Raw genomic sequence first — 27149 nt, forward strand, 5'->3', positions numbered from 1 at the left:
TATCTCAGTGATGGTAGATACTTGTCATTTAAGGGTGTGGGTAAGCTATAGAAATAGGCAGTTTGTATTGGAAATGCGCCCTTGTAAATCAGGTGGGGCTGTTAGTCAACTGGGTTATTTTTTGGATGGAGACAGTGGAGGCAGAGGCGGGGGTTGGTGCTAGGAACAAAGAACATCTCTGGTGGCATTCCAGCATTGAATAAGGGCTGATGAAATGACAGAGAGAGGAATTCTGTTTTGTAAGGAAGAAATGGAGCCTGTCAGCAGTGGGTGGGGTTTCTGGATCACTGCATACAGCCCTTATTTCAGAGCTAAGGAAACAGAAGTCCACCCCTTCTCAAATGAGAGCCAATACTGATTACCTCTTCCTTTCTCCACTCTAGCTTCTTTGTCTCCCACGGAGGCATCCCTGGCAACAGCTGCGGTAGAAGGTAACATTTGTTGTATGGGATCACTATGGGCTCATTACCTCACTGTACTCACAGGGCCATCTCTGATCCAGAAGAGGTGCAAAAGGTGTAAGAGATAGGGGTGCTCAGCAACAAAGAGGGAGCCTCTGAACAAGGCCTCAGGCCTCAATGGGACCATGTCCCTGAGATTGGGGAGGGATTGACCTGCACAGGCACTTCCAAGGAGTTCCAAGGTGGAGCTTGGCGTCTTGTCTCCAGGAAGGCCCTGTTGCTCATGCTCAGGGCCTACCCCTGTGGTCCTCACCACTGCACGTTGGTGCCTGGCCAGGCTGGGGTGCTGGGTCTCCGGCTGCAGGGCCTGGAGAGGCAAGTGCAAACCTGTTGGGGTAGCATCCTTGCGTGCTTGTGCATTTTCCTGAGCCCATATCAGACCAACTTGGTTCCTTCTCAGTATAAAGTAACCATGGTCCTTCAGCTTATGGGCGTCAGAGGTCCCATGCACCCCCCTGGGGGCACCTCCAATGAAACAGCTGGGAGGTAGTCAATACAGCTCGAGTTTCTGGCAACCTGGGCTTTGGGAAGGAAAGTCACTGCCATATTATCACATGGGAAATGTTGACCCTAGGACAAAAGAAGGAGAGCCTTCACATGAAGGCCCCTGACTAGGAGTCAGCATGGATCAGCTGGGAATCTTAGTGGTACACATGTCCGGCATTTCTGTTCCTCGGGCATTATGCTTTCCTGTCCCTAAAGGCCATGGGGTGAAGTCTGACTTTACCTCTTTCTCTTCCCTATGATTAAGGACACAGATGTCACCAGAGCTGAGGAGGACACTGGCTTTGTTAAATTTAGCCATGTCTTCCCAAGATTCTTACTTGTAGCAGGTGTAAGAGGATGAACCTGCTCCTCTCTAGAGTGGTTTCCTCTGACTATGTATTAGGAGTAACAGCTGGGCCTGACAAGTTCTTTGGTGCAACCGGTCCACCCAGGGGTGCAGGTGAGGAACTCAGGGGCTTAAATATCTGACTACGACACAAGACTGCATATAGGACTTACATAGACCTACTCTTGTCAGGACCGCCAGTGTGGGGTAGATGTGGGAGTCAACTTTCTCTAGATCCAAAAAGACCTCAGGTAGAAGTCCAATAGGGGATTCAGAAACAAAATGAATGCTTTAGTGAGAGTGGGTTAAGAGGAGCAATCAGGTCATCTCTTCTTCAGGTCCCAGCACCAGGTAGGATCTTGCTGGGGCCTTGGACGAACACCACAGCTCCTTGAAACAATGTGAAAATCATAGGTTTAAAGCCATAATCTTACTTAATGGGTAAACATCAGAAGCATTTTCACTAGAGTAGAAAACAAGGCAAGATGGCCTTTGGGACCCCTGTCATTTAACACTGTGTAAGAGATACTAGCCAATGCAATTAGACAAGAGAAATCAGTTAGAAGCATAAGGATTAGAAAAGTTATTTTTACATCTGTCCCCTGGAGCCCTGCACAGGTCACGTGTGGGATGGTCAGAATCAAGGTCAGTAGGTTAATGAAGAGAGATTTCTTCCAAAATAGTCTTTTAGAATGAATGAAAGAGCTTGAGGCTAGACAGGTTTGTTCCCTTTTCTAAAGTCACATAGCAAGATGAAATCCAGGTCAGAAATAATGTTTCCTTAGCAGGTTCTATTTTACTTCCAGTTATTGATTCTCCTCAGAAGGGACCTAATTTTACATTTTATGTTTTTCCCCCCTCCTTCTATAATCTATCTATGCAGATAGCACTACAGAGGATACTGGGACTACTGGTGCAATAGGTAATGATTAATTTTATTTGGCTCCTTTTTGGTGGGTAATGATGCCAAATATATACATGGGTGTCACTCTTATTCAGGAAGAATTCTAGGAACTGGGGTGAGAAAGAGTGTTTTATGCATATAACACAAAGGAAGGTCCCTTGTGACCCAGGGCCCGGCTTGAGTTGGAGCTTCCTTCATTGTCCATCCGTAGTTGGTGGGGAGGAATCAGTTGAAATATGGGATCTCTAGGAGCCTGGGTGCCTTGGGTCAGAGACCAGTGGAATCAGTCTCTAGACTGCAGAGTTACCTGTTTCATCCCACAAATATGCACTGGTCCCAGCCATTCTAGCCCCAAAGACTTGACTATGGAGCCAGAAGGAGCATGTGAAAAATGTTTTCTAAGCGAACCTCAGAGCCCAAGATATGTATGAGAACTCACAAGACCTCCTGGTGTCATCAGACAAGAATTCTCTTCAGCATGGGACAGTCATGGGTCGAGCTGTGTCCCTGTTTTGCTCAGACAAAAAACTTGTGGATAGTCTTTAAGCCCTCTCAAGGCTACAAACTAAGGTGCATTTACTTCCCCTTGAAGTTCTAGTGGCTTAGATTGGGGAGAGAAGTCACTGTCCTTTTAACCTTGAAGAATTCTAACTCATGATGCTTTAAGAGTCCAGCCTAGTTAAAACTCTCAGTGACCTTCACCTACTGTGAAGCACTAGGAATATGATAGAGTCCTAAGACTTTGTCATTTGTGGCAACATGTAAGAGAAATGTTATGTCTTCATTTAGGGACTGAATTTGGTTTGGTCCTGAGGCTGGTGAGTAGAGGTGACTGGTGTCAGGGCCACGTGGAGGTCCTGTACTGAGGCTCTTGGGGCACTGTGTGTGATGATGACTGGGACACCAATGATGCCAATATGGTCTGTAGGCAGCTGGGCTGTGGCTGGGCCATGTCAGCCCCAGGAAATTCCCAGTTTGGTCAAGGCTCAAGGGCAATTGTCTTGGACAATGTGCACTGCTCAAGGCATGAGTCCTACCCGTGGAGCTGCCCCCACAATGGCTGAACTCACACAACTGTGGCCATGGGGAGGATGCCAGTGTCATCTGTTCAGGTGGGAAACAAATATTCCTGGCTCTCTCTTGAAGTGGTCTTTGATGGGAACAAACACACTGCATACTACAAGGCCCACATCCAACCCTCTCTGAGATATCTTGTGCCTCCTAAGGCTTCCTGGAGACAGCAGGAAACTGATGTACAATAAGAAAGAAAGGGTAGAGTATGTTCTCCTCCGCTATTAGGCCAACAGAGAAGGACCAATATGACTTTGCAGCAACAATGGCATTGTGGGTGAAAGGAACCATCCACTATTCAGTGGAAAGAAAAATTGAGCCATTATTCCTTCTCAGTGGAATTATTACTCAGTACACCACCAATTTCCCAGGACGATCTTTCTCAAGGCACACATCTTGTGTGTGGTTGGAAAACGAACCACCTTCACCCCTTTGTGGTCAAATTATGTTGGGTCATCAGTGAGGCAAACTCAGAGAACAGGATTGCGGTCCAAACTGTGCATTTGGGCAGGTAGTGAATAGCAGTTGGAAGTGGGGAAGGTGCAGGGAATGACCGCTCAGTAGTACATAGAATGCTGAAGAACCACATATGACTAAGGGACCTGAGCTTCACCCCTGCAGAAAGCCCAAGAGACCTTGTAAAGATTGAGAGTATTGCACCTGGGCTGGTGGAATTGGAGTCTTCCTAGGATAACTGCCCAGACTCATTCTTGCTGTTCCCATGCTGAATGAACACAATGATTTGGCAGCCTGTTGCAGGCAGGGTGGTGGCATTCTGCTTGCTGGAAAGTCAGCCCTCAGACCTAGCAAGGCAGGCAATGGCAACGGGACATAGGGTGGGGCTCCCAGAGGATGGAGAGATTCATGGAGGGCCCTGGCTCTGTCTAACTGAGGGCACATGAAGTCATCAGCTCTGTATGCATAGTCTCATAATCTTCCAGCTTGATCCAGTTGGGGCACCAGTCGCTTTGTGTCTAACCTCAAGTTTCTTTCTCACAGCTACTCACACCCAGTCCACAAGCCAGCCAGGTGAGTCCTTATGACCGTACTTGGAATGTTCCTTTTCTTCATCCCCCCCCGCCCCCAATGCCTCTTCTACCCATTCTGGGAGAACCACTGTTCTTCAGAGAACCTATGTACATGCTTTGTCCCCCACCCCCATCATAGAGTCCCCAACAGGTGGTTCTTAACCAGACCTGGGATTCTAAAGTCCCATCTGTCTATCAATCCATGATGTTTCATCCAGTCCTTTCAGGCTCTCCCAGGAGACAGCGGACTGCAGGTTCAGGGAACTGGCCCTGCGTTACATGAATTTCAGCTGTAAGGCAATCTTGGCTGATATGATGAGTGGGAGAGTGGACACAGATGACGATTAACCTCCTCTGAAGGGACAGCAGGCTGGATTCTCTTCATCACTCACTGCTTTCAGCAACCTCAGATTCATCAGGGTCACATGTATATCCAAAGTGGCAGGGACAGTGCCCAGGGGATAGGAGTGTAATAACTGATGGCAAGTTTCGGGTACCAAGATACCTGACTGGTTTCAAGTCAACCCACCACGCTCCTGACTCTTTTTGCCCAAGCTTCAGAGTGTGGGAAACTGCTCAGACTACATGCCTCAGAGCAGGGAGGTGGCAAAGGCTTTGTAAGGGAGAAAAGAACATGCTAGGCTTGGAGACTGATGTGGACGGACCAGGTTGTGCTCTTGCATGGCCTTGATCCCAAGAGAGCTGGCTGAGCAGGAGGCTTGTGTATCACAAATAGAAGCAAGGTGGCAGGCTGCAATGTGCATTGTCAGCTGCCTGCCAAAAACTATTTTAAAAGACTGCTTTCCATGATGTCTAACTCTGGCCTTTCCCTTTGTCATCACTTCCAGGCACCTGGCTCCCCAACTCCACACCTGTAACACCAAATATAGGTAAATGATCCCCTTGACTCATTCTTCTTCTAGATAAAGTTTGGGTTTGGAACTGACAGGAGTCGCAGGGTGTGCCCTTCATTATTTTTGTCCCTGTGTGTGTGTGTGTGTTTGGTGGTAGAAAGAGGTGTCTCTCACACCCTAGGTCTGATCTTAGGGGGCTGGCCACCTGAGTCAGGGGAATCATGGGATGAAGTTCAGTGAAGAGTCTTCAGCAGGGAGTTAATGTAATACTTAGATCCCTCACAAGTCCTGCTGTGATCTTGCTCATGGCTCCCACGCTATGGAGTGGGGCCTCAGGAAGAGGGGGGCAACATGACGGTACTGCTCCTTTTGTGCCAAGTTGCCATCAAGTCCTGGGGCTTTTTCCAGAAAACATCAGGGGTCCTTAGAAGCCAAAAAGCTGCCCAACAGAGCAGTGGTCTTGGCTTGCAACCAGTAGTTATGGGGCTCGATCCTGAGCAGGCCCAGTGGGGTTTGGGGTTATCTTCCTACTCACCTCGATTGAATCTTAAGGTGCTTCCCTGCATCAGAATATCCTAAGGCCTAGGATGTATAGGATGTTTCCACTATTTCCCTGTGAGGAAGATTAAACTCTAGGCATGTTCAAAGGTGAATGATGCCCAGGGCACTTTGGCCATGAGCAAGCCCCTGAGTCTGGAATATGCCTTAAACCTATGACCAGAAGATAGACATGGACAGTGGGTTTTGTTCTTTGTCTTGCTAGGGAGTGAGGCAGGTTTGGCCCTGAGGCTGGTGAATGGAGGTGACCGGTGTCAGGGCCGCGTGGAGGTCCTGTACCAAGGCTCCTGGGGCACCGTGTGTGATGATGATTGGGACACCAATGACGCCAACGTGGTGTGCAGGCAGCTGGGCTGTGGCTGGGCCGTGTCGGCCCCGGGAAGTGCCCGCTTTGGTCAGGGCTCAGGGCCCATTGTCCTGGACAACATGCGCTGCTCCGGGCATGAGTCCGACCTGTGGCGCTGCCCCCACAACGGCTGGAACTCGCACAACTGTGGCCATAGTGAGGACGCCAGTGTCATCTGCTCAGGTGAGCCTCTCATCATTCGGTGTTTGTCTTTTGGGGGTAGGGGTAGGGAAGAGAGACCTCACATTCTGATCAGCTCATTGGAAGCTACTTATACCATCCTTGTCTTCCTCAAGTCTCCTGAACTCTCCACTGGAATCAGTATTAGCTTTTTCAGGCTGCCAGGTGTGGAGATGGTAAATTAGGACAAGAACCAAACTGCAAGTCTCCATGAAACAATTACGGGCCTCCTGCAACGCTGCATCAGGCGGCGAAAGATCCTCCTGCAAAATGGAGGACTCTCATGGGGATCCCACCTAGGATTACAGAGTTTGTATGTGTGTGCCTATGGTGGCCCTGGGCTTGGGGTCCTGAGTCCCTGACTGCATCTCCCACGCGAGAAATGTGATGCCTGGTCCGTGCACTGGACTGTGCTGCGGAGGACAGCTGCTTTTGCAATTCCTGCCAGGCAAACCTTGTCATGACTCCTGCTGAGGCCTGAAAGATCAGCCGTGGCATGTTGGTGGGGGCTGGACTCCTTGCACTTGCCTGTGCAGCGGGCTGCCAAGAGCTCTCCAGAGATGATCTTTTTTGCTTCAATATGGTCATGACCTGTAGACATGAAGCTAATCACCTTACTATTGGATGTAACATTTGTGGTCTTCCTGGTCTTTTTACAAGGAGCATCCTTCCGGGGTGTGGGTGGATTGTGCCCTGCTCTTCATGGCAGGGGACAAGCTTCAAAAGTTGTGACCTCCTCAGGTCCTCTACCTCTGTGTCCAGTCATATCAGTTCTGTGCACTGTGTCTCATGTACTTTTGTTTTCACAGCCGCCCAGTCTCAGCCGACGATCACACCAGGTGAGTTCTGCTGCCTCTTGTCTCCTGAGTATCTCAGTCAGGGTACTGCCTACCTGGGGATCCAGTCAGTAGTTTAAGTGGAGAACAGTGGACTGTTTCTGCCACCTGGGACTTCCCTGACCATTCTCAATATGTGGACACTTCCAGTCGAGCCCACAACACACGGACTGTCCCTACTGGCTCAGTGAAATAAGAGTCCTCTGGGTTCACGGTCCTAAGACTTTAGGTGACAGACAAGGCTGTCTCGGGAACATTTCTGCTGGATTGCATTGTCTGGACCAAACGCTCCATGTGTTGGGAGAATAGAGATGTTTTCACGTCCTACTCCCCACGTGGAGCCTACGCAATGCGTTTCCCAACAACAGGGTCACGAAAGCATGGCAGTTACCCTTGCACATGACACCACCTTGTTGCCATTGTGCTGGACATTTGATGGTGGGATTGTGGCTCTTGGCAGGCTCTTAGCAGAGACCCCTTTCTCCTCTAGCCGGCACTCAGATGCCATTATACTTGGTCCCACCTAATAGTCACTTGAGCCAACCTTGATTGACTCCACCTCCTTTCTAATTCTACTTTTTTGTGTGTGTCTCTCTCTCTGTCTCTCCAGATTGGTGGTATACAAGTCCTTCCTACGGTAAGCATCCTTGATTTCCTGCCGAAATATTATCATCAACACCATAACCAACTGGCGTGGGTGAAATTCCTAAATGTGGGTTCGGCTTCCGCCCTAACCACCGTAGTCAGTGTGGGGCGTTCTGTTTCCCACAAGAATTATGATTTCCTGCCACCTACTGGTTGTGGGATCTACTAGTCAGGATGCTTTTGTTCGCAAGTGACCGGAACCCAGCTCCACCTGTCTTATGCTGGAAGAGAGTCAGTGTCTCCCAAATGAGGACATTAGTGGTGGGTGGGTCTTGCTTCAGGAACAACGGGATGTACAAGTCCCAGGACCGGCTGCTCACAGTGTTTGTCTTAGCACCGTTTTCTCTTATGTGCTCGGGCTCACTATGGCTGTGCTTTGTGCACATGAGGGGCCGATGCCAGCGCCAGGTCCCCATGCCACCAGGAGAAGGACTCTGTTTGTCACCCATTCTCTGGCTGACATGTGCTGGGAGGCCTCTGATACCTGCTTGGGAAGAGATGAGTCACCGGAACCATGTGCATGGGCTCCGATTCCCGGGTCAGGGTCCGCATGGCCACCGTGCTATTCCTCAGGAGACAGGGACAAGATGTGATACTAGGGCCTCCTTGACCCTCATGGACAGGGGTCTTGGCCACTTGACTTCACAGGACCGATGGCGTCTGTACCTACAACTCAAGGCAAGCGGTTTCCGACCGAAAGAGGCTCTTCCCTGTCAGAGCTTTGTTCTGTCCCAAGTGCTCTCTGCTGAATGCTGCCCACATTTGCCCAGTCCAGGCACAGAGGCTTGCCTCTCCCAGGGGTGTCAGGCCATGTCGCGCTCTACTCTGGAGCTGGCCTCCGGTTTCGGGTCCAGTTCTGTGCTGACAGTGCAGTGTCCGTGGAGCAACTGAGAGGGCCTGGATTGCCCCCAGAGCCTGGTAGCTCGTCTTCCGTAGGGACCGTAGGGGTGTCTGCTCCTGCTTCTTTCAGTCCTACAGTAGGACGGGGATGATGGTCTGTGTGACTCAGGACTGTAGCCAATGGCCAAATAGTGCTTGCTTTCTGCTCTTGGGGTCTCTGGGCATAACCGCTACCCCACAATTCTCCAGCCTAAGGTCTAGAGTGCGGAGTTTTTAGGATAGTCAGCGCGGTGCCACCATCACAGTATCTACTTCCAGAATTGTTCGTGCCCCTGATGAAGATTCCATGCCGTTACCATTCACACCCAATCCCATTTCTCTCTGGTCATCACCTGTCTGCCTTCTATCAATATGCATCTATTTACTCTGGCATTTTCGTATGAATGGATTCGTGCTTATGTGGCCTTTTGTGGCTGGCTTCTTTCAATGGCAGACTCTCTCAAGGTTCACCATGATGGCACACGTACACAGTGGCCCCATGAATCCCTAGCCTTTCCTTTTTTTTGTTTTTTAAACCATTCATCGGTTGGAGGCCATGTCGATTAATTTTATCGTTGACTCATTTGAATAGCCTTTCCATGACTGCTGTGTACAATTTTGATATTTGAACAGCTGTTTACAGATCTCCTGGGTATATACCTAGGGGTGGAATGTGTGGGTCAAGTGATGACGTTATGTTTCTTACTTGTGGAAGCACTGAACTGTTTGCCACAGTGGCCACACCAACGTAGGGTGCCATTAGCAGTGTCTGGAAGTTGTGCTTTGTCTACATCCTCAACGACACGACTTCCTCTGTCACTTTCATTGTAGTCATCTCTCTGTGGATAGGATTTGCCGTTTCCTAACGGCTGCGGAAGCGGTCGTCTTCTCGTGGGTTTGTTGCGTGTGTCCATCTTCTGTGGAGACCAGAGGTCTCATTGAACGCATGCCTGAAAGAATGAGAACCAGACAATGGTCATGCCCCAGCCCAGCTCACAGGGTGCAAAGGGCTGGTGAGCCCGATCACTCATGAGGTGTGCTGTCGTGCTGAACCTGGCAAATGACCTTCCTGCCGGCAGACCTGATGCTGCCATGTTGTGTTTCTTTTCTGCCACCCACAGGTCCGGGCTGCTGTAGGTGTGCACAGCTCAGAGTCAGTGATCGTTAGTCCTGCCCACTGGTAGGATATTCAGAGGGCTCACGGACTGTGTCAGATTGAGTACAAGCTCGGGGCTTAAGAGCGACACGAGTCAGTGGTCAGCATAAAGGAGCCTTCCCAAGAACCCTCAGGCCCAGTAGTAGGGCGCACGATATAGGACGGTCAGGGGAAGGTGGAGTCTGCAAGCACTAGGTCTAGGACAGTTTCTTGACGGTGGCTGGGTAGGAGCTCTGGGCTTGATGTAGGCGCTTGGGTTGGTCATCGCAGTAGGGAGGCACGCGGCTGGCTTTCACCCTTCGCCCCTGCTTCCCATGACCAGTCAGCAATCCCAATGCTGACATTGTGGGCCACCAAACCGTGCACATGCGTAAACCTCATGACCCTCCAGGGTATCTGAATAGCCCCTCAATGATGAATAATGGCGAGCAAGCTTCAGAGAGTCCTGTGCTGGGCAACCTTAACCTGCATGCAGAAGTCATGGTCCCTGACGTAATTCTTGTCCACTGAGACCTCCAGGGAGGAAGAGAAAGATAATTTTCCTGTCTCCTGCTAGGGAACGAAACAGGTTTGTCCCTGAGGCTGGTGAATGGAAGTGACCAGTGTCAGGGCCGCGTGGAGGTCCTGTACCGAGGCTCCTGGGGCACCGTGTGTGACGACAGCTGGGACACCAATGACGCCGACGTGGTGTGCAGGCAGCTGGGCTGTGGCCGGGCCGTGTCGGCCCCGGGAAGTGCCCGCTTTGGTGAGGGCTCAGGGCCCATTGTCCTGGACGACGTGCGCTGCTCCGGGCAAGAGTCCTACCTGTGGCGCTGCCCCCACAACGGCTGGAACTCGCACAACTGTCGCCATGGGGAGGACGCCAGTGTCATCTGCTCAGGTGAACTTCAAAACTCTCATGGCAAATACTGAGAACCGACACACTCCTTTCTCCAGGGTCCCCACCCGACCTCTCCTGGATATCTGTGTCTCTAGGTCTCCTGGGCGCAGCTGTCCCCTGGAGTGCCACAGAGGTGGACCACAGGGGCAGCTGCCCTCTTTCTGTGGACAGAAATTGCTTGGGCTTATCGGTGACGCTGTGGGTGACAAGGTGCATTCACCATTCAGTGGGCAGGCAAAATGACCCCCTGCTTGTCAGCTGGATCATCTGCTGAGTCCACACCTGATTTCCTGGGGCCCTTTTCTCAAGGCGCACCTTTTGGGAATGTGGTTGAAAGATGAGCCACCTTCACTCCTTTGTGGCCCTCTGCTTCTGGGTCCTCCATGAAGCCAACCTAGAGAGCAGGATTGCAGTCTAGATTGCGCATCTGGGGCGACAGTGATAGTGGTGGAGAAGGGGATCGAGGTAGGGAATGGCTGGTGAGTGGTACATGGAACACTGATGAGCCACCTAGGACCCCGGGGCCTGAGCTTGGCCCCCTGCAGAAAGCCTGTGAAACCTTGTCAAGGCTGAGCGCATGGCACCTGGGATGAGAGGCTTGGGATCTTCGTAGCATAACTGTCCAACCCATTCTAGCTGTTTCCACGTGGCGTGGATGCAGTGGTTCTGAGGGTGTTCGTGGGCCTGCTGGTGGCATTCCGTCTGCCGGAAAGCCAGTCCTCAGGCCCAGCAAGGCAAGCAATGGCAGTGGGGCCCCACACAGGGTGGGGCTCCCAGAGGACTGAGAGATTCATGGAGGGCCCTTGCTGTGTCTGCCCAAGGACACGTGGAGTCATCTGCTTGTGAGATTAGGCTGATTTCTTCGACCTTGGATCCAGTTGGAGCACCTGTGTGCTTTTGTGTCTGCCTTGAGGTGTTTTTCTATTACAGCTGTTCACCCCAATCTACAGTTTGCCCGGGTGAGTCTCAGGTGACCCCACTGGGAATGTCTCTTTTCATGGTTCCCATCCTTCTTCTCGGCGCTCAGGGAGAAGCACCGCTCTTGGTCGAAATTATGGGTATCCCGTGTTTCTGCTTGTCAGTTAGTCACCACAGCGGTTCTTAAAGAGACCTGGAGCTCTAAGAGGCCCGTCTGGCCATCAGCCCAGGAGGTTTCATCTAGTTGTTTCAGGCTGTCCCAGGAGACAGCTGCATGCAGGTTCAGGGAACTGGCCTCTGTGTTTGGATTTCAGCTGTAATGCAATCTGGGCCGACACGTTGGGTGGAACAAGGGACACGGATGACCACTGCCCTTCTCCTGAAGGGACCTCAGAGCATGCTGGATTCTCTCCATCGCTCGCTGTTTGGAACGCCCTCAGATTCATCTGTGTCCCGTGCATCCATCCAAAGCAGATGAACAGTGCCCTGGGGGTGAAGGTGTAACCAGTGATGGTGTGTTACAGGCACTGGGATATCTGACTCATTTCAGGTTGACCCAGCACCACTCAGGCATGCATACCTCAGGCTGGGTAGGATGCAAAGGCCCTCTGAGGGAGACAATGACATGCCAGGTTTCGAGATGGGTGTGGACGGACCCGGTGGTCCTCCTGCAGAGCCTTCGTTCCCAACAGGGCTGGCCGAGCAGCAGGCCTGTGCAGCAAGGTGACAATTGCAGGTGTCAGTGGTCAAGAGGCCCGCCACACACTCTTTTCGAAGACTCCTTCCCGAGATGTCTACGTCTCGCTCTTCCCTCTGTCACGACTTCTGGGTACCTGGCCCCCCTGTCTACCCACCTGTAAGACCAACAAGGAGTAAATATTCGTACCCAAGTCCCTGGCTCACTCTCCTTCTCCATAAAGTTTGGTTATGGAAGTCACAGGAGGAGACTCGGGGTGTGTCTTTGCTCTCTTTGCCCCTCTGTGTGTGTTTGGTAGCAGAAAGAGGTGACTCTCAGATCCCAGGTCTGACGCTATGCGGATAGCCCCCTGGCTCCAGTGGGATCGATGTTCAGTGCTGACCGTTCTGCAGGAGGTTAATGTAATGCTTGGAGGTCTGTCCAATCTCCTGAGACCTCTCTCATGGCTCGCAGGCCGTGGAGCGTAGCCTTGGGAAGAAGGGGGCCCATGTGCTAGTATTCCACCTTTCTTGCCACGTTGCCAGCAGGTCCTGGGGCTCTGCCCGAACCCAGGCAGGACCCTACAGAAGCCAACAAGCTGCCCAACAGGGCAGTGGTCTCGGCCTGACAGCGATGGCTGGAAGATGCCCTCGTGAGCATGCCCAGCGTGGATGGGGGTTGTGTTCTTACTCGCATGAATTGCGTATTAGTGTCCTTTCCTGCATGGTGGCATCCTTTGGACAGGTCTGTCTAGGTGTCTCAGCTCTCAGGGTGCATGGGCTGAAGATTAAGCTCTTGGCATGTTCGAAAGGGAACGATGCCCGGGGAAGACTGGCCGTGAGCACGCTTTTGAGTCTGGACCAAGCCTTAAGCCTTTGGCCAGAAGATAGACATGGACAGTGGGTTTTGTTCTTTGTCTTGCTAGGGAACGAGGCAGGTTTGTCCCTGAGGCTGGTGAATGGAGGTGACCGGTGTCAGGGCCGCGTGGAAGTCCTGTACCAAGGCTCCTGGGGCACCGTGTGTGACGACGACTGGGACATCAATGACGCCAACGTGGTGTGCAGGCAGCTGGGCTGTGGCTGGGCCGTGTCGGCCCCGGGAAGTGCCCGCTTTGGTCAGGGCTCAGGGCCCATTGTCCTGGACAACGTGCGCTGCTCCGGGCAAGAGTCCTACCTGTGGCGCTGCCCCCACAACGGCTGGAACTCGCACAACTGTGCCCATGGGGAGGACGCCAGTGTCATCTGTTCAGGTGAGCCTCTTGTCGTTGGGAGTTTCTCTTGCTGTCGGGTAGGGAAGAGAGACGTCCTGTTCTGATCAGATCGTTGGAAGCTCTTTATACCATCCTTGTCTTCTTCACGTCTCCTCTACTCTCCTCCAGTGTCAGTGTCGGTTTTTGTCAGGCTGCCAGGTGTGGAGATGGCAAAGTAGGACACGTGCCAAACTGCCAGTCCCCGCGAAGCCGTTACTGGCCCTCCTGCAACAGTGCAGGTGGCGGCGAGTGATCAGCCTGCTGAATGGGGGTCTGTCGCGGGGATCCCGGGGCTAGGATTGCAGACCAACCTGTATGCGTGTGGCTACGGCCGCCGCGGGTTTGGGGTCCTGAGCCCCTGACTGCGTGTCCCCCGCTGGAGGGGTGACGCCCGGTCCGTGCGGCGGGTCTGTGGTGCGATGGGCCAGCTTCTTCTGCAATGACTGCCAGACAGACCTTGTCATGAGCCCTGCTTAGGCCTGAAAGATCAGCCGTGGCATGTTGGCGGGGGCTGGACTCCTCGGTGTTGCTGCCACGGTGAGCAGCTGAAAGCCCAAGGCACACGTTGGGTTTGTGTCAACTCGCTCACCACTCGTAGCCATGGAGCCCCTCACCTTGACATGGGAAATCATGTTCTTGGTGTGCCTGGCCCTTTGAAGAGGGTCGTCCTTCCAGGGTGTGGATGTCACGGGCCCTACCCTCCGTGGCTGGGGACCAGCATCGATGGCATCTGACCCGCTCAGATCCTTCCCCCTTGCGTCCGGTTGCGGCAGCTCTGTGCGGTGTCTCACGTGCTCTTGTCTCTTCACAGCTGCCCAGTCCCAGCCCACGACCACACCAGGTGAGTTCTGCTGCCTCTTGACTCCTGAGCATCTGTCTCCTCTTGTAAGCCAGCCCTGGCCCCAAACTTTACTTCTAAGGGGGACTCTGGAGCTTTTCTCTCTCCTGGGCCTTCCCTGGTCCCTCTCAGTTATGTAGACACTCCCAGTTGAGCTGACAACACACGGACTGTCCTTACTGGCTCAGCGAAATAAGAGTCCTCTGGGTACACCGTCCTCACTAAGACTTTAGGTGACAGACAGGCTGTCTCGGGATCATTTCTGCTGGATTGCATTGTCTGGACCAAACGCTCCATGTGTTGGCAGAATAGAGATGTTTTCACGTCCTACTCCCCACGTGGAGCCTACGCGATGCATTTCCCAACAACAGTGTCATGATAGCACGGCAGTTACCGTTGTACCTGGCACCACCTTGTTGCCGTTGTGGTGGACGTTCGACTGTGGGATTTTGGCTCTTGGCAGGCTCTTAGCAGAGACCCCTTTCTCCTCTATCCGGCAGAACTCCTCAGATACCACCACCATTGGCCCCACCTAATAGTCACTTGAGCCAACCTGGATTGACTCCACCTCCTTTCTAATTCTACTTTTTGTTTCTGTCTCTCTCTCTCTGTCTCTCCAGATTGGTGGTATACAAGTCCTTCCTACGGTAAGCATCCTTGATTTCCTGCCGAAATGTTATCATCAACACCATAACCAACTGGCGTGGGTGAAATTCCTAAATGTGGGTTCGGCTTCCGCCCTAACCACCGTAGTCAGTGTGGGGCGTTCTGTTTCCCCACAAGAATTATGATTTCCTGCCACCTACCGGTTGTGGGATCAGTGACCGGAACCCAGCTCCACCTGTCTTAGGCTAGGAGAGAGTCAGTGTCTCCCATAATGAGGACATTAGTGGTGGGTGGGTCTTGCTTCAGGAACAACGGGATGTACAAGTCCCAGGACCGGCTGCTCACAGTGTTTGTCTTAGCACCGTTTTCTCTTATGTGCTCGGGCTCACTATGGCTGTGCTTTGTGCACATGAGGGGCCGATGCCAGCGCCAGGTCCCCATGCCACCAGGAGAAGGACTCTGTTTGTCACCCATTCTCTGGCTGACATGTGCTGGGAGGCCTCTGATACCTGCTTGGGAAGAGATGAGTCACCGGAACCATGTGCATGGGCTCTGATTCCCGGGTCAGGGTCCGCATGGCCACCGTGCTATTCCTCAGGAGACAGGGACAAGATGTGATACTAGGGCCTCCTTGACCCTCATGGACAGGGGTCTTGGCCACTTGACTTCACAGGACCGATGGCGTCTGTACCTACAACTCAAGGCAAGCGGTTTCCGACCGAAAGAGGCTCTTCCCTGTCAGAGCTTTGTTCTGTCCCAAGTGCTCTCTGCTGAATGCTGCCCACATTTGCCCAGTCCAGGCACAGAGGCTTGCCTCTCCCAGGGGTGTCAGGCCATGTCGCGCTCTACTCTGGAGCTGGCCTCCGGTTTCGGGTCCAGTTCGGTGCTGACAGTGCAGTGTCCGTGGAGCAACTGAGAGGGCCTGGATTGCCCCCAGAGCCTGGTAGCTCGTCTTCCGTAGGGACCGTAGGGGTGTCTGCTCCTGCTTCTTTCAGTCCTACAGTAGGACGGGGATGATGGTCTGTGTGACTCAGGACTGTAGCCAATGGCCAAATAGTGCTTGCTTTCTGCTCTTGGGGTCTCTGGGCATAACCGCTACCCCACAATTCTCCAGCCTAAGGTCTAGAGTGCGGAGTTTTTAGGATAGTCAGCGCGGTGCCACCATCACAGTATCTACTTCCAGAATTGTTCGTGCCCCTGATGAAGATTCCATGCCGTTACCATTCACACCCAATCCCATTTCTCTCTGGTCATCACCTGTCTGCCTTCTATCAATATGCATCTATTTACTCTGGCATTTTCGTATGAATGGATTCGTGCTTATGTGGCCTTTTGTGGCTGGCTTCTTTCAATGGCAGACTCTCTCAAGGTTCACCATGATGGCACACGTACACAGTGGCCCCATGAATCCCTAGCCTTTCCTTTTTTTTTTGTTTTTTAAACCATTCATCGGTTGAAGGCCATGTCGATTAATTTTATCGTTGACTCATTTGAATAGCCTTTCCATGACTGCTGTGTACAATTTTGATATTTGAACAGCTGTTTACAGATCTCCTGGGTATATACCTAGGGGTGGAATGTGTGGGTCAAGTGATGACGTTATGTTTCTTACTTGTGGAAGCACTGAACTGTTTGCCACAGTGGCCACACCAACGTAGGGTGCCATTAGCAGTGTCTGGAAGTTGTGCTTTGTCTACATCCTCAACGACACGACTTCCTCTGTCACTTTCATTGTAGTCATCTCTCTGTGGATAGGATTTGCCGTTTCCTAACGGCTGCGGAAGCGGTCGTCTTCTCGTGGGTTTGTTGCGTGTGTCCATCTTCTTTGGAGACCAGAGGTCTCATTGAACGCATGCCTGAAAGAATGAGAACCAGACAATGGTCATGCCCCAGCCCAGCTCACAGGGTGCAAAGGGCTGGTGAGCCCGATCACTCATGAGGTGTGCTGTCGTGCTGAACCTGGCAAATGACCTTCCTGCCGGCAGACCTGATGCTGCCATGTTGTGTTTCTTTTCTGCCACCCACAGGTCCGGGCTGCTGTAGGTGTGCACAGCTCAGAGTCAGTGATCGTTAGTCCTGCCCACTGGTAGGATATTCAGAGGGCTCACGGACTGTGTCAGATTGAGTACAAGCTCGGGGCTTAAGAGCGACACGAGTCAGTGGTCAGCATAAAGGAGCCTTCACAAGAACCCTCAGGCCCAGTAGTAGGGCGCACGATATAGGACGGTCAGGGGAAGGTGGAGTCTGCAAGCACTAGGTCTAGGACAGTTTCTTGACGGTGGCTGGGTAGGAACTCTGGGCTTGATGTAGGCGCTTGGGTTGGTCATCGCGGTAGGGAGGCACGCGGCTGGCTTTCACCCTTCGCCCCTGCTTCCCATGACCAGTCAGCAATCCCAATGCTGACATTGTGGGCCACCAAACCGTGCACATGCGTAAACCTCATGACCCTCCAGGGTATCTGAATAGCCCCTCAATGATGAATAATGGCGAGCAAGCTTCAGAGAGTCCTGTGCTGGGCAACCTTAACCTGCATGCAGAAGTCATGGTCCCTGACGTAATTCTTGTCCACTGAGACCTCCAGGGCTTTTCCTCCAGGGAGGAAGAGAAAGATAATTTTCCTGTCTCCTGCTAGGGAACGAAACAGGTTTGTCCCTGAGGCTGGTGAATGGAGGTGACCAGTGTCAGGGCCGCGTGGAGGTCCTGTACCGAGGCTCCTGGGGCACCGTGTGTGACGACAGCTGGGACACCAATGACGCCGACGTGGTGTGCAGGCAGCTGGGCTGTGGCCGGGCCATGTCGGCCCCGGGAAGTGCCCGCTTTGGTGAGGGCTCAGGGCCCATTGTCCTGGACGACGTGCGCTGCTCCGGGCAAGAGTCCTACCTGTGGCGCTGCCCCCACAACGGCTGGAACTCGCACAACTGTCGCCATGGGGAGGACGCCAGTGTCATCTGCTCAGGTGAACTTCAAAACTCTCATGGCAGATACTGAGAACCGACACACTCCTTTCTCCAGGGTCCCCACCCGACCTCTCCTGGATATCTGTGTGTCTAGGTCTCCTGGGCGCAGCTGTCCCCTGGAGTGCCACAGAGGTGGACCACAGGGGCAGCTGCCCTCTTTCTGTGGACAGAAATTGCTTGGGCTTATCGGTGACACTGTGGGTGACAAGGTGCATTCACCATTCGGTGGGCAGGCAAAATGACCCCCTGCTTGTCAGCTGGATCATCTGCTGAGTCCACACCTGATTTCCTAGGGCCCTTTTCTCAAGGCGCACCTTTTGGGAATGTGGTTGAAAGATGAGCCACCTTCACTCCTTTGTGGCCCTCTGCTTCTGGGTCCTCCATGAAGCCAACCTAGAGAGCAGGGTTGCAGTCTAGATTGCGCATCTGGGGCGACAGTGATAGTGGTGGAGAAGGGGATCGAGGTAGGGAATGGCTGGTGAGTGGTACATGGAACACTGATGAGCCACCTAGGACCCCGGGGCCTGAGCTTGGCCCCCTGCAGAAAGCCTGTGAAACCTTGTCAAGGCTGAGCGCATGGCACCTGGGATGAGAGGCTTGGGATCTTCGTAGCATAACTGTCCAACCCATTCTAGCTGTTTCCACGTGGCGTGGATGCAGTGGTTCTGAGGGTGTTCGTGGGCCTGCTGGTGGCATTCCGTCTGCCGGAAAGCCAGTCCTCAGGCCCAGCAAGGCAAGCAATGGCAGTGGGGCCCCACACAGGGTGGGGCTCCCAGAGGACTGAGAGATTCATGGAGGGCCCTTGCTGTGTCTGCCCAAGGACACGTGGAGTCATCTGCTTGTGAGATTAGGCTGATTTCTTCGACCTTGGATCCAGTTGGAGCACCTGTGTGCTTTTGTGTCTGCCTTGAGGTGTTTTTCTATTACAGCTGTTCACCCCAATCTACAGTTTGCCCGGGTGAGTCTCAGGTGACCCCACTGGGAATGTCTCTTTTCATGGTTCCCATCCTTCTTCTCAGCGCTCAGGGAGAAGCACCGCTCTTGGTCGAAATTATGGGTATCCCGTGTTTCTGCTTGTCAGTTAGTCACCACAGCGGTTCTTAAAGAGACCTGGAGCTCTAAGAGGCCCGTCTGGCCATCAGCCCAGGAGGTTTCATCTAGTTGTTTCAGGCTGTCCCAGGAGACAGCTGCGTGCAGGTTCAGGGAACTGGCCTCTGTGTTTGGATTTCAGCTGTAATGCAATCTGGGCCGACCCGTTGGGTGGAACAAGGGACACGGATGACCACTGCCCTTCTCCTGAAGGGACCTCAGAGCATGCTGGATTCTCTCCATCGCTCACTGTTTGGAACGCCCTCAGATTCATCTGTGTCCCGTGCATCCATCCAAAGCAGATGAACAGTGCCCTGGGGGTGAAAGTGTAACCAGTGATGGTGTGTTACAGGCACTGGGATATCTGACTCATTTCAGGTTGACCCAGCACCACTCAGGCATGCATACCTCAGGGTGGGTAGGATGCAAAGGCCCTCTGAGGGAGACAATGACATGCCAGGTTTCGAGATGGGTGTGGACGGACCCGGTGGTCCTCCTGCAGAGCCTTCATTCCCAACAGGGCTGGCCGAGCAGCAGGCCTGTGCGGCAAGGTGACAATTGCAGGTGTCAGTGGTCAAGAGGCCCGCCACACACTCTTTTCGAAGACTCCTTCCCGAGATGTCTACGTCTCGCTCTTCCCTCTGTCACGACTTCTGGGTACCTGGCCCCCCTGTCTACCCACCTATAAGACCAACAAGGAGTAAATATTCGTACCCAAGTCCCTGGCTCACTCTCCTTCTACATAAAGTTTGGTTTTGGAAGTCAGAGGAGGAGACTTGGGGTATGTGTTTGCTCTCTTTGCCCCTCTGTGTGTGTTTGGTAGCAGAAAGAGGTGACTCTCAGATCCCAGGTCTGACGCTATGGGGCTGGCCTCCTGACCCCAGTGGCATCGATGTTCAGTGCGGACCGTTCTGCAGGAGGTTAATGTAATCCTTGGAGGTCTGTCAAATCTCCTGAGACCTCCCTCATGGCTCCTAGGCCGTGGAGCATAGCCTTGGGAAGAAGGGGGCCCATGTGCTAGTATTCCACCTTTTGTTGCCAAGTTGTAGGCCGGTCTGGGGCTCTGCCTGAACCCAGGCAGGACCCTACAGAAGCCAACAAGCTGCCTAATAGGGCAGTGGTCTTGGCCTGACAGCGATGGCTAGAAGGTGCCCTGGTGAGCATGCCCAGCGTGGATGGGGGTTGTCTTCCTACTCACATGCATTGCATCATAGCCTCCTTTCCTGCATCGTGGCATTCTTTGGACAGGTCTGTCTAGGTGTCTCAGCTCTTAGGATGCATGGGCTGAAGATTAAGCTCTTGGCATGTTCGAAGGGGAACGATGCCCAGGGAAGACTGGCCGTGAGCAAGCTTTTGATTCTGGACCAAGCCTCAAGCCTTTGGCCAGAAGATAGACATGGACAGTGGGTTTTGTTCTTTGTCTTGCTAGGGAACGAGGCAGGTTTGTCCCTGAGGCTGGTGAATGGAGGTGACCGGTGTCAGGGCCGCGTGGAAGTCCTGTACCAAGGCTCCTGGGGCACCGTGTGTGACGACAGCTGGGACATCAGTGACGCCAATGTGGTGTGCAGGCAACTGGGCTGTGGCTGGGCTCTGTCGGCCCCGGGAAGTGCCCGCTTTGGTCAGGGCTCAGGGTCCATTGTCCTGGATGACGTGTACTGCTCCGGGCAAGAGTCCTACCTGTGGCGCTGCCCCCACAACGGCTGGACCTTACACAACTGTGGTCATGGAGAGGACGCCAGTGTCATCTGTTCAGGTGAGCCTCTTGTCGTTGGGAGTTTCTCTTGCTGTTGGGTAGGGAGGAGAGCCGTCATGTCCTGATCAGATCGTTGGAAGCTCTTTATACCATCCTTGTCTTCCTCACGTCTCCTCTACTCTCCTCCAGTGTCAGTGTCGGTTTTTGTCAGGCTGCCAGGTGTGGAGATGGCAAAGTAGGACACGTGCCAAACTGCCAGTCCCCGCGAAGCCGTTACTGGCCCTCCTGCAACAGTGCAGGTGGCGGCGAGTGATCAGCCTGCTGAATGGGGGTCTGTCGCGGGGATCCCGGGGCTAGGATTGCAGACCAACCTGTATGCGTGTGGCTACGGCCGCCGCGGGTTTGGGGTCCTGAGCCCCTGACTGCGTGTCCCCCGCTGGAGGGGTGACGCCCGGTCCGTGCGGCGGGTCTGTGGTGCGATGGGCCAGCTTCTTCTGCAATGACTGCCAGACAAACCTTGTCATGAGCCCTGCTTAGGCCTGAAAGATCAGCCGTGGCAAGTTGGCGGGGGCTGGACTCCTCGGTGTTGCTGCCACGGTGAGCAGCTGAAAGCCCAAGGCACACGTTGGGTTTGTGTCAACTCGCTCACCACTCGTAGCCATGGAGCCCCTCACCTTGACATGGGAAATCATGTTCTTGGTGTGCCTGGCCCTTTGAAGAGGCTCGTCCTTCCAGGGTGTGGATGTCACGGGCCCTACCCTCCGTGGCTGGGGACCAGCATCGATGGCATCTGACCCGCTCAGATCCTTCCCCCTTGCGTCCGGTTGGGGCAGCTCTGTGCGGTGTCTCACGTGCTCTTGTCTCTTCACAGCTGCCCAGTCCCAGCCCACGACCACACCAGGTGAGTTCTGCTGCCTCTTGACTCCTGAGCATCTGTCTCCTCTTGTAAGCCAGCCCTGGCCCCAAACTTTACTTCTAAGGGGGACTCTGGAGCTTTTCTCTCTCCTGGGCCTTCCCTGGTCCCTCTCAGTTATGTAGACACTCCCAGTTGAGCTGACAACACACGGACTGTCCTTACTGGCTCAGTGAAATAAGAGTCCTCTGGGTACACCGTCCTCACTAAGACTTTAGGTGACAGACAGGCTGTCTCGGGATCATTTCTGCTGGATTGCATTGTCTGGACCAAACGCTCCATGTGTTGTGAGAATAGAGATGTTTCACGTCCTACTCCCCACGTGGAGCCTATGCGATGCGTTTCCCAACAACAGTGTCATGATAGCATGGCAGTTACCCTTGCACATGGCACCACCTTGTTGCCGTTGTGGTGGACATTCGACAGTGGGATTTTACTCCTGGCAGCCTCTCGGCAAAGACCCCTTTCTCCTCTATCCGGCAGAACTACTCAGACATCATCATCCTTGGCCCCACCTTATAGTCACTTGAGCCAACCTTGATTGAATCCACCTCCTTTCTAATTCTACTTTTTGTGTCTTTCTCTCTGTCTCTCCAGATTGGTGGTATACAAGTCCTTCCTACGGTAAGCATCCTTGATTTCCTGCCGAAATATTATCATCAACACCATAACCAACTGGCGTGGGTGAAATTCCTAAATGTGGGTTCGGCTTCCGCCCTAACCACCGTAGTCAGTGTGGGGCGTTCTGTTTCCCCACAAGAATTATGATTTCCTGCCACCTACCGGTTGTGGGATCTACTAGTCAGGATGCTTTTGTTTGCAAGTGACCGGAACCCAGCTCCACCTGTCTTAGGCTAGGAGAGAGTCAGTGTCTCCCATAATGAGGACATTAGTGGTGGGTGGGTCTTGCTTCAGGAACAACGGGATGTACAAGTCCCAGGACCGGCTGCTCACAGTGTTTGTCTTAGCACCGTTTTCTCTTATGTGCTCGGGCTCACTATGGCTGTGCTTTGTGCACATGAGGGGCCGATGCCAGCGCCAGGTCCCCATGCCACCAGGAGAAGGACTCTGTTTGTCACCCATTCTCTGGCTGACATGTGCTGGGAGGCCTCTGATACCTGCTTGGGAAGAGATGAGTCACCGGAACCATGTGCATGGGCTCCGATTCCCGGGTCAGGGTCCGCATGGCCACCGTGCTATTCCTCAGGAGACAGGGACAAGATGTGATACTAGGGCCTCCTTGACCCTCATGGACAGGGGTCTTGGCCACTTGACTTCATAGGACCGATGGCGTCTGTACCTACAACTCAAGGCAAGCGGTTTCCGACCGAAAGAGGCTCTTCCCTGTCAGAGCTTTGTTCTGTCCCAAGTGCTCTCTGCTGAATGCTGCCCACATTTGCCCAGTCCAGGCACAGAGGCTTGCCTCTCCCAGGGGTGTCAGGCCATGTCGCGCTCTACTCTGGAGCTGGCCTCCGGTTTCGGGTCCAGTTCTGTGCTGACAGTGCAGTGTCCGTGGAGCAACTGAGAGGGCCTGGATTGCCCCCAGAGCCTGGTAGCTCGTCTTCCGTAGGGACCGTAGGGGTGTCTGCTCCTGCTTCTTTCAGTCCTACAGTAGGACGGGGATGATGGTCTGTGTGACTCAGGACTGTAGCCAATGGCCAAATAGTGCTTGCTTTCTGCTCTTGGGGTCTCTGGGCATAACCGCTACCCCACAATTCTCCAGCCTAAGGTCTAGAGTGCGGAGTTTTTAGGATAGTCAGCGTGGTGCCACCATCACAGTATCTACTTCCAGAATTGTTCGTGCCCCTGATGAAGATTCCATGCCGTTACCATTCACACCCAATCCCATTTCTCTCTGGTCATCACCTGTCTGCCTTCCATCAGTATGGATTTATTTACTCTGGCATTTTCGTATGAATGGATTCGTGCTTATGTGGCCTTTTGTGGCTGGCTTCTTTCAATGGCAGACTCTCTCAAGGTTCACCATGATGGCACACGTACACAGTGGCCCCATGAATCCCTAGCCTTTTTTTTCTTTTAAACCATTCATCGGTTGAAGGCCATGTCGATTAATTTTATCGTTGACTCATTTGAATAGTGTTTCCATGACTGCTGTGTACAATTTTGATATTTGAACAGCTGTTTACAGATCTCCTGGGTATATACCTAGGGGTGGAATGTGTGGGTCAAGTGATGACGTTATGTTTCTTGCTTGTGGAAGCACTGTACTGTTTGCCACAGTAGCCACACCAAAGTAGGGTGCCATTAGCACTGTCTGGAAGTTGTGCTTTGTCTACATCCTCAACGACACGACTTCTTCTGTCACTTTCATTGTAGTCATCTCTCTGTGGATAGGACTTGCCTTTCCTAATGCTGCGGAAGCGGTCGTCTTCTCATGGGTTTGTTGCATGTGTCCATCTTCTTTGGAGACCAGAGGTCTCATTGAACGCATGCCTGAAAGAATGAGAACCAGACAATGGTCATGCCCCAGCCCAGCTCCCAGGGTGCAAAGGGCTGGGTCCAGGTGAGCCCAATCACTCATGAGGTGTGCTGTCATGCTGAACCTGGCAAATGACCTTCCTGCCGGCAGACCTGATGCTGCCATGTTGTGTTTCTTTTCTGCCACCCACAGGTCCGGGCTGCTGTAGGTGTGCACAGCTCAGAGTCAGTGATCGTTAATCCTGCCCACTGGTAGGATATTCAGAGGGCTCACGGACTGTGTCAGATTGAGTACAAGCTCGGAGCTTAAGAGTTACACGAGTCAGTGGTCAGCATAAAGGAACCTTCACAAGAACCCTCAGGCCCAGTAGTAGGGCGCACGATACAGGACGGTCAGGGGAAGGTGGAGTCTGCAAGCACTAGGTCTAGGACAGTTTCTTGACGGTGGCTGGGTAGGAACTCTGGGCTTGATGTAGGCGCTTGGGTTGGTCATCGCGGTAGGGAGGCACGCGGCTGGCTTTCACCCTTCGCCCCTGCTTCCCATGACCAGTCAGCAATCCCAATGCTGACATTGTGGGCCACCAAACCGTGCACATGCGTAAACCTCATGACCCTCCAGGGTATCTGAATAGCCCCTCAATGATGAATAATGGCGAGCAAGCTTCAGAGAGTCCTGTGCTGGGCAACCTTAACCTGCATGCAGAAGTCATGGTCCCTGACGTAATTCTTGTCCACTGAGACCTCCAGGGAGGAAGAGAAAGATAATTTTCCTGTCTCCTGCTAGGGAACGAAACAGGTTTGTCCCTGAGGCTGGTGAATGGAAGTGACCAGTGTCAGGGCCGCGTGGAGGTCCTGTACCGAGGCTCCTGGGGCACCGTGTGTGACGACAGCTGGGACACCAATGACGCCGACGTGGTGTGCAGGCAGCTGGGCTGTGGCCGGGCCGTGTCGGCCCCGGGAAGTGCCCGCTTTGGTGAGGGCTCAGGGCCCATTGTCCTGGACGACGTGCGCTGCTCCGGGCAAGAGTCCTACCTGTGGCGCTGCCCCCACAACGGCTGGAACTCGCACAACTGTCGCCATGGGGAGGACGCCAGTGTCATCTGCTCAGGTGAACTTCAAAACTCTCATGGCAAATACTGAGAACCGACACACTCCTTTCTCCAGGGTCCCCACCCGACCTCTCCTGGATATCTGTGTCTCTAGGTCTCCTGGGCGCAGCTGTCCCCTGGAGTGCCACAGAGGTGGACCACAGGGGCAGCTGCCCTCTTTCTGTGGACAGAAATTGCTTGGGCTTATCGGTGACGCTGTGGGTGACAAGGTGCATTCACCATTCGGTGGGCAGGCAAAATGACCCCCTGCTTGTCAGCTGGATCATCTGCTGAGTCCACACCTGATTTCCTAGGGCCCTTTTCTCAAGGCGCACCTTTTGGGAATGTGGTTGAAAGATGAGCCACCTTCACTCCTTTGTGGCCCTCTGCTTCTGGGTCCTCCATGAAGCCAACCTAGAGAGCAGGGTTGCAGTCTAGATGGCGCATCTGGGGCGACAGTGATAGTGGTGGAGAAGGGGATCGAGGTAGGGAATGGCTGGTGAGTGGTACATGGAACACTGATGAGCCACCTAGGACCCCGGGGCCTGAGCTTGGCCCCCTGCAGAAAGCCTGTGAAACCTTGTCAAGGCTGAGCGCATGGCACCTGGGATGAGAGGCTTGGGATCTTCGTAGCATAACTGTCCAACCCATTCTAGCTGTTTCCACGTGGCGTGGATGCAGTGGTTCTGAGGGTGTTCGTGGGCCTGCTGGTGGCATTCCGTCTGCCGGGAAGCCGGTCCTCAGGCCCAGCAAGGCAAGCAATGGCAGTGGGGCCCCACATAGGGTGCGGCTCCCAGAGGACTGAGAGATTCATGGAGGGCCCTTGCTGTGTCTGCCCAAGGACACGTGGAGTCATCTGTTTGTGAGATTAGGCTGATTTCTTCGACCTTGGATCCAGTTGGAGCACCTGTGTGCTTTTGTGTCTGCCTTGAGGTGTTTTTCTATTACAGCTGTTCACCCCAATCTACAGTTTGCCCGGGTGAGTCTCAGGTGACCCCACTGGGAATGTCTCTTTTCATGGTTCCCATCCTTCTTCTCGGCGCTCAGGGAGAAGCACCGCTCTTGGTCGAAATTATGGGTATCCCGTGTTTCTGCTTGTCAGTTAGTCACCACAGCGGTTCTTAAAGAGACCTGGAGCTCTAAGAGGCCCGTCTGGCCATCAGCCCAGGAGGTTTCATCTAGTTGTTTCAGGCTGTCCCAGGAGACAGCTGCGTGCAGGTTCAGGGAACTGGCCTCTGTGTTTGGATTTCAGCTGTAATGCAATCTGGGCCGACACGTTGGGTGGAACAAGGGACACGGATGACCACTGCCCTTCTCCTGAAGGGACCTCAGAGCATGCTGGATTCTCTCCATCGCTCGCTGTTTGGAACGCCCTCAGATTCATCTGTGTCCCGTGCATCCATCCAAAGCAGATGAACAGTGCCCTGGGGGTGAAAGTGTAACCAGTGATGGTGTGTTACAGGCACTGGGATATCTGACTCATTTCAGGTTGACCCAGCACCACTCAGGCATGCGTACCTCAGGGTGGGTAGGATGCAAAGGCCCTCTGAGGGAGACAATGACATGCCAGGTTTCGAGATGGGCGTGGACGGACCCGGTGGTCCTCCTGCAGAGCCTTCATTCCCAACAGGGCTGGCCGAGCAGCAGGCCTGTGCAGCAAGGTGACAATTGCAGGTGTCAGTGGTCAAGAGGCCCGCCACACACTCTTTTCGAAGACTCCTTCCCGAGATGTCTACGTCTCGCTCTTCCCTCTGTCACGACTTCTGGGTACCTGGCCCCCCTGTCTACCCACCTGTAAGACCAACAAGGAGTAAATATTCGTACCCAAGTCCCTGGCTCACTCTCCTTCTCCATAAAGTTTGGTTATGGAAGTCACAGGAGGAGACTCGGGGTGTGTCTTTGCTCTCTTTGCCCCTCTGTGTGTGTTTGGTAGCAGAAAGAGGTGACTCTCAGATCCCAGGTCTGACGCTATGGGGCTGGCCTCCTGACCCCAGTGGGATCGATGTTCAGTGCGGACCATTCTTCAGGAGGTTAATGTAATGCTTGGAGGTCT

At 53.4% G+C, this 27149-nt stretch overlaps 1 protein-coding gene across 1 annotated transcript in view; it reads left to right on the forward strand.

Moving 5' to 3' along the window:
- DMBT1 (deleted in malignant brain tumors 1) overlaps positions 1-27149 on the forward strand; it is an 81182-nt gene that overhangs the window by 31971 nt on the left and 22062 nt on the right. Inside the window, 15 exon segments of the mRNA XM_047072452.1 lie at positions 2987-3256; positions 3259-3309; positions 4268-4297; positions 5875-6237; positions 7044-7073; positions 7681-7707; positions 10307-10630; positions 13150-13473; positions 14285-14314; positions 14932-14958; positions 17550-17873; positions 20393-20716; positions 21528-21557; positions 22167-22193; positions 24793-25116. Of these exon segments, the coding sequence (XP_046928408.1) occupies positions 2987-3256; positions 3259-3309; positions 4268-4297; positions 5875-6237; positions 7044-7073; positions 7681-7707; positions 10307-10630; positions 13150-13473; positions 14285-14314; positions 14932-14958; positions 17550-17873; positions 20393-20716; positions 21528-21557; positions 22167-22193; positions 24793-25116 (2505 nt within the window).

Source organism: Lynx rufus, unplaced genomic scaffold, assembly GCF_022079265.1.
Source record: "Lynx rufus isolate CCGP_SWC_20201006 ecotype Redwood Valley unplaced genomic scaffold, mLynRuf1.p SCAF_11, whole genome shotgun sequence".
Classification (NCBI taxonomy): Eukaryota; Metazoa; Chordata; class Mammalia; order Carnivora; family Felidae; genus Lynx; species Lynx rufus.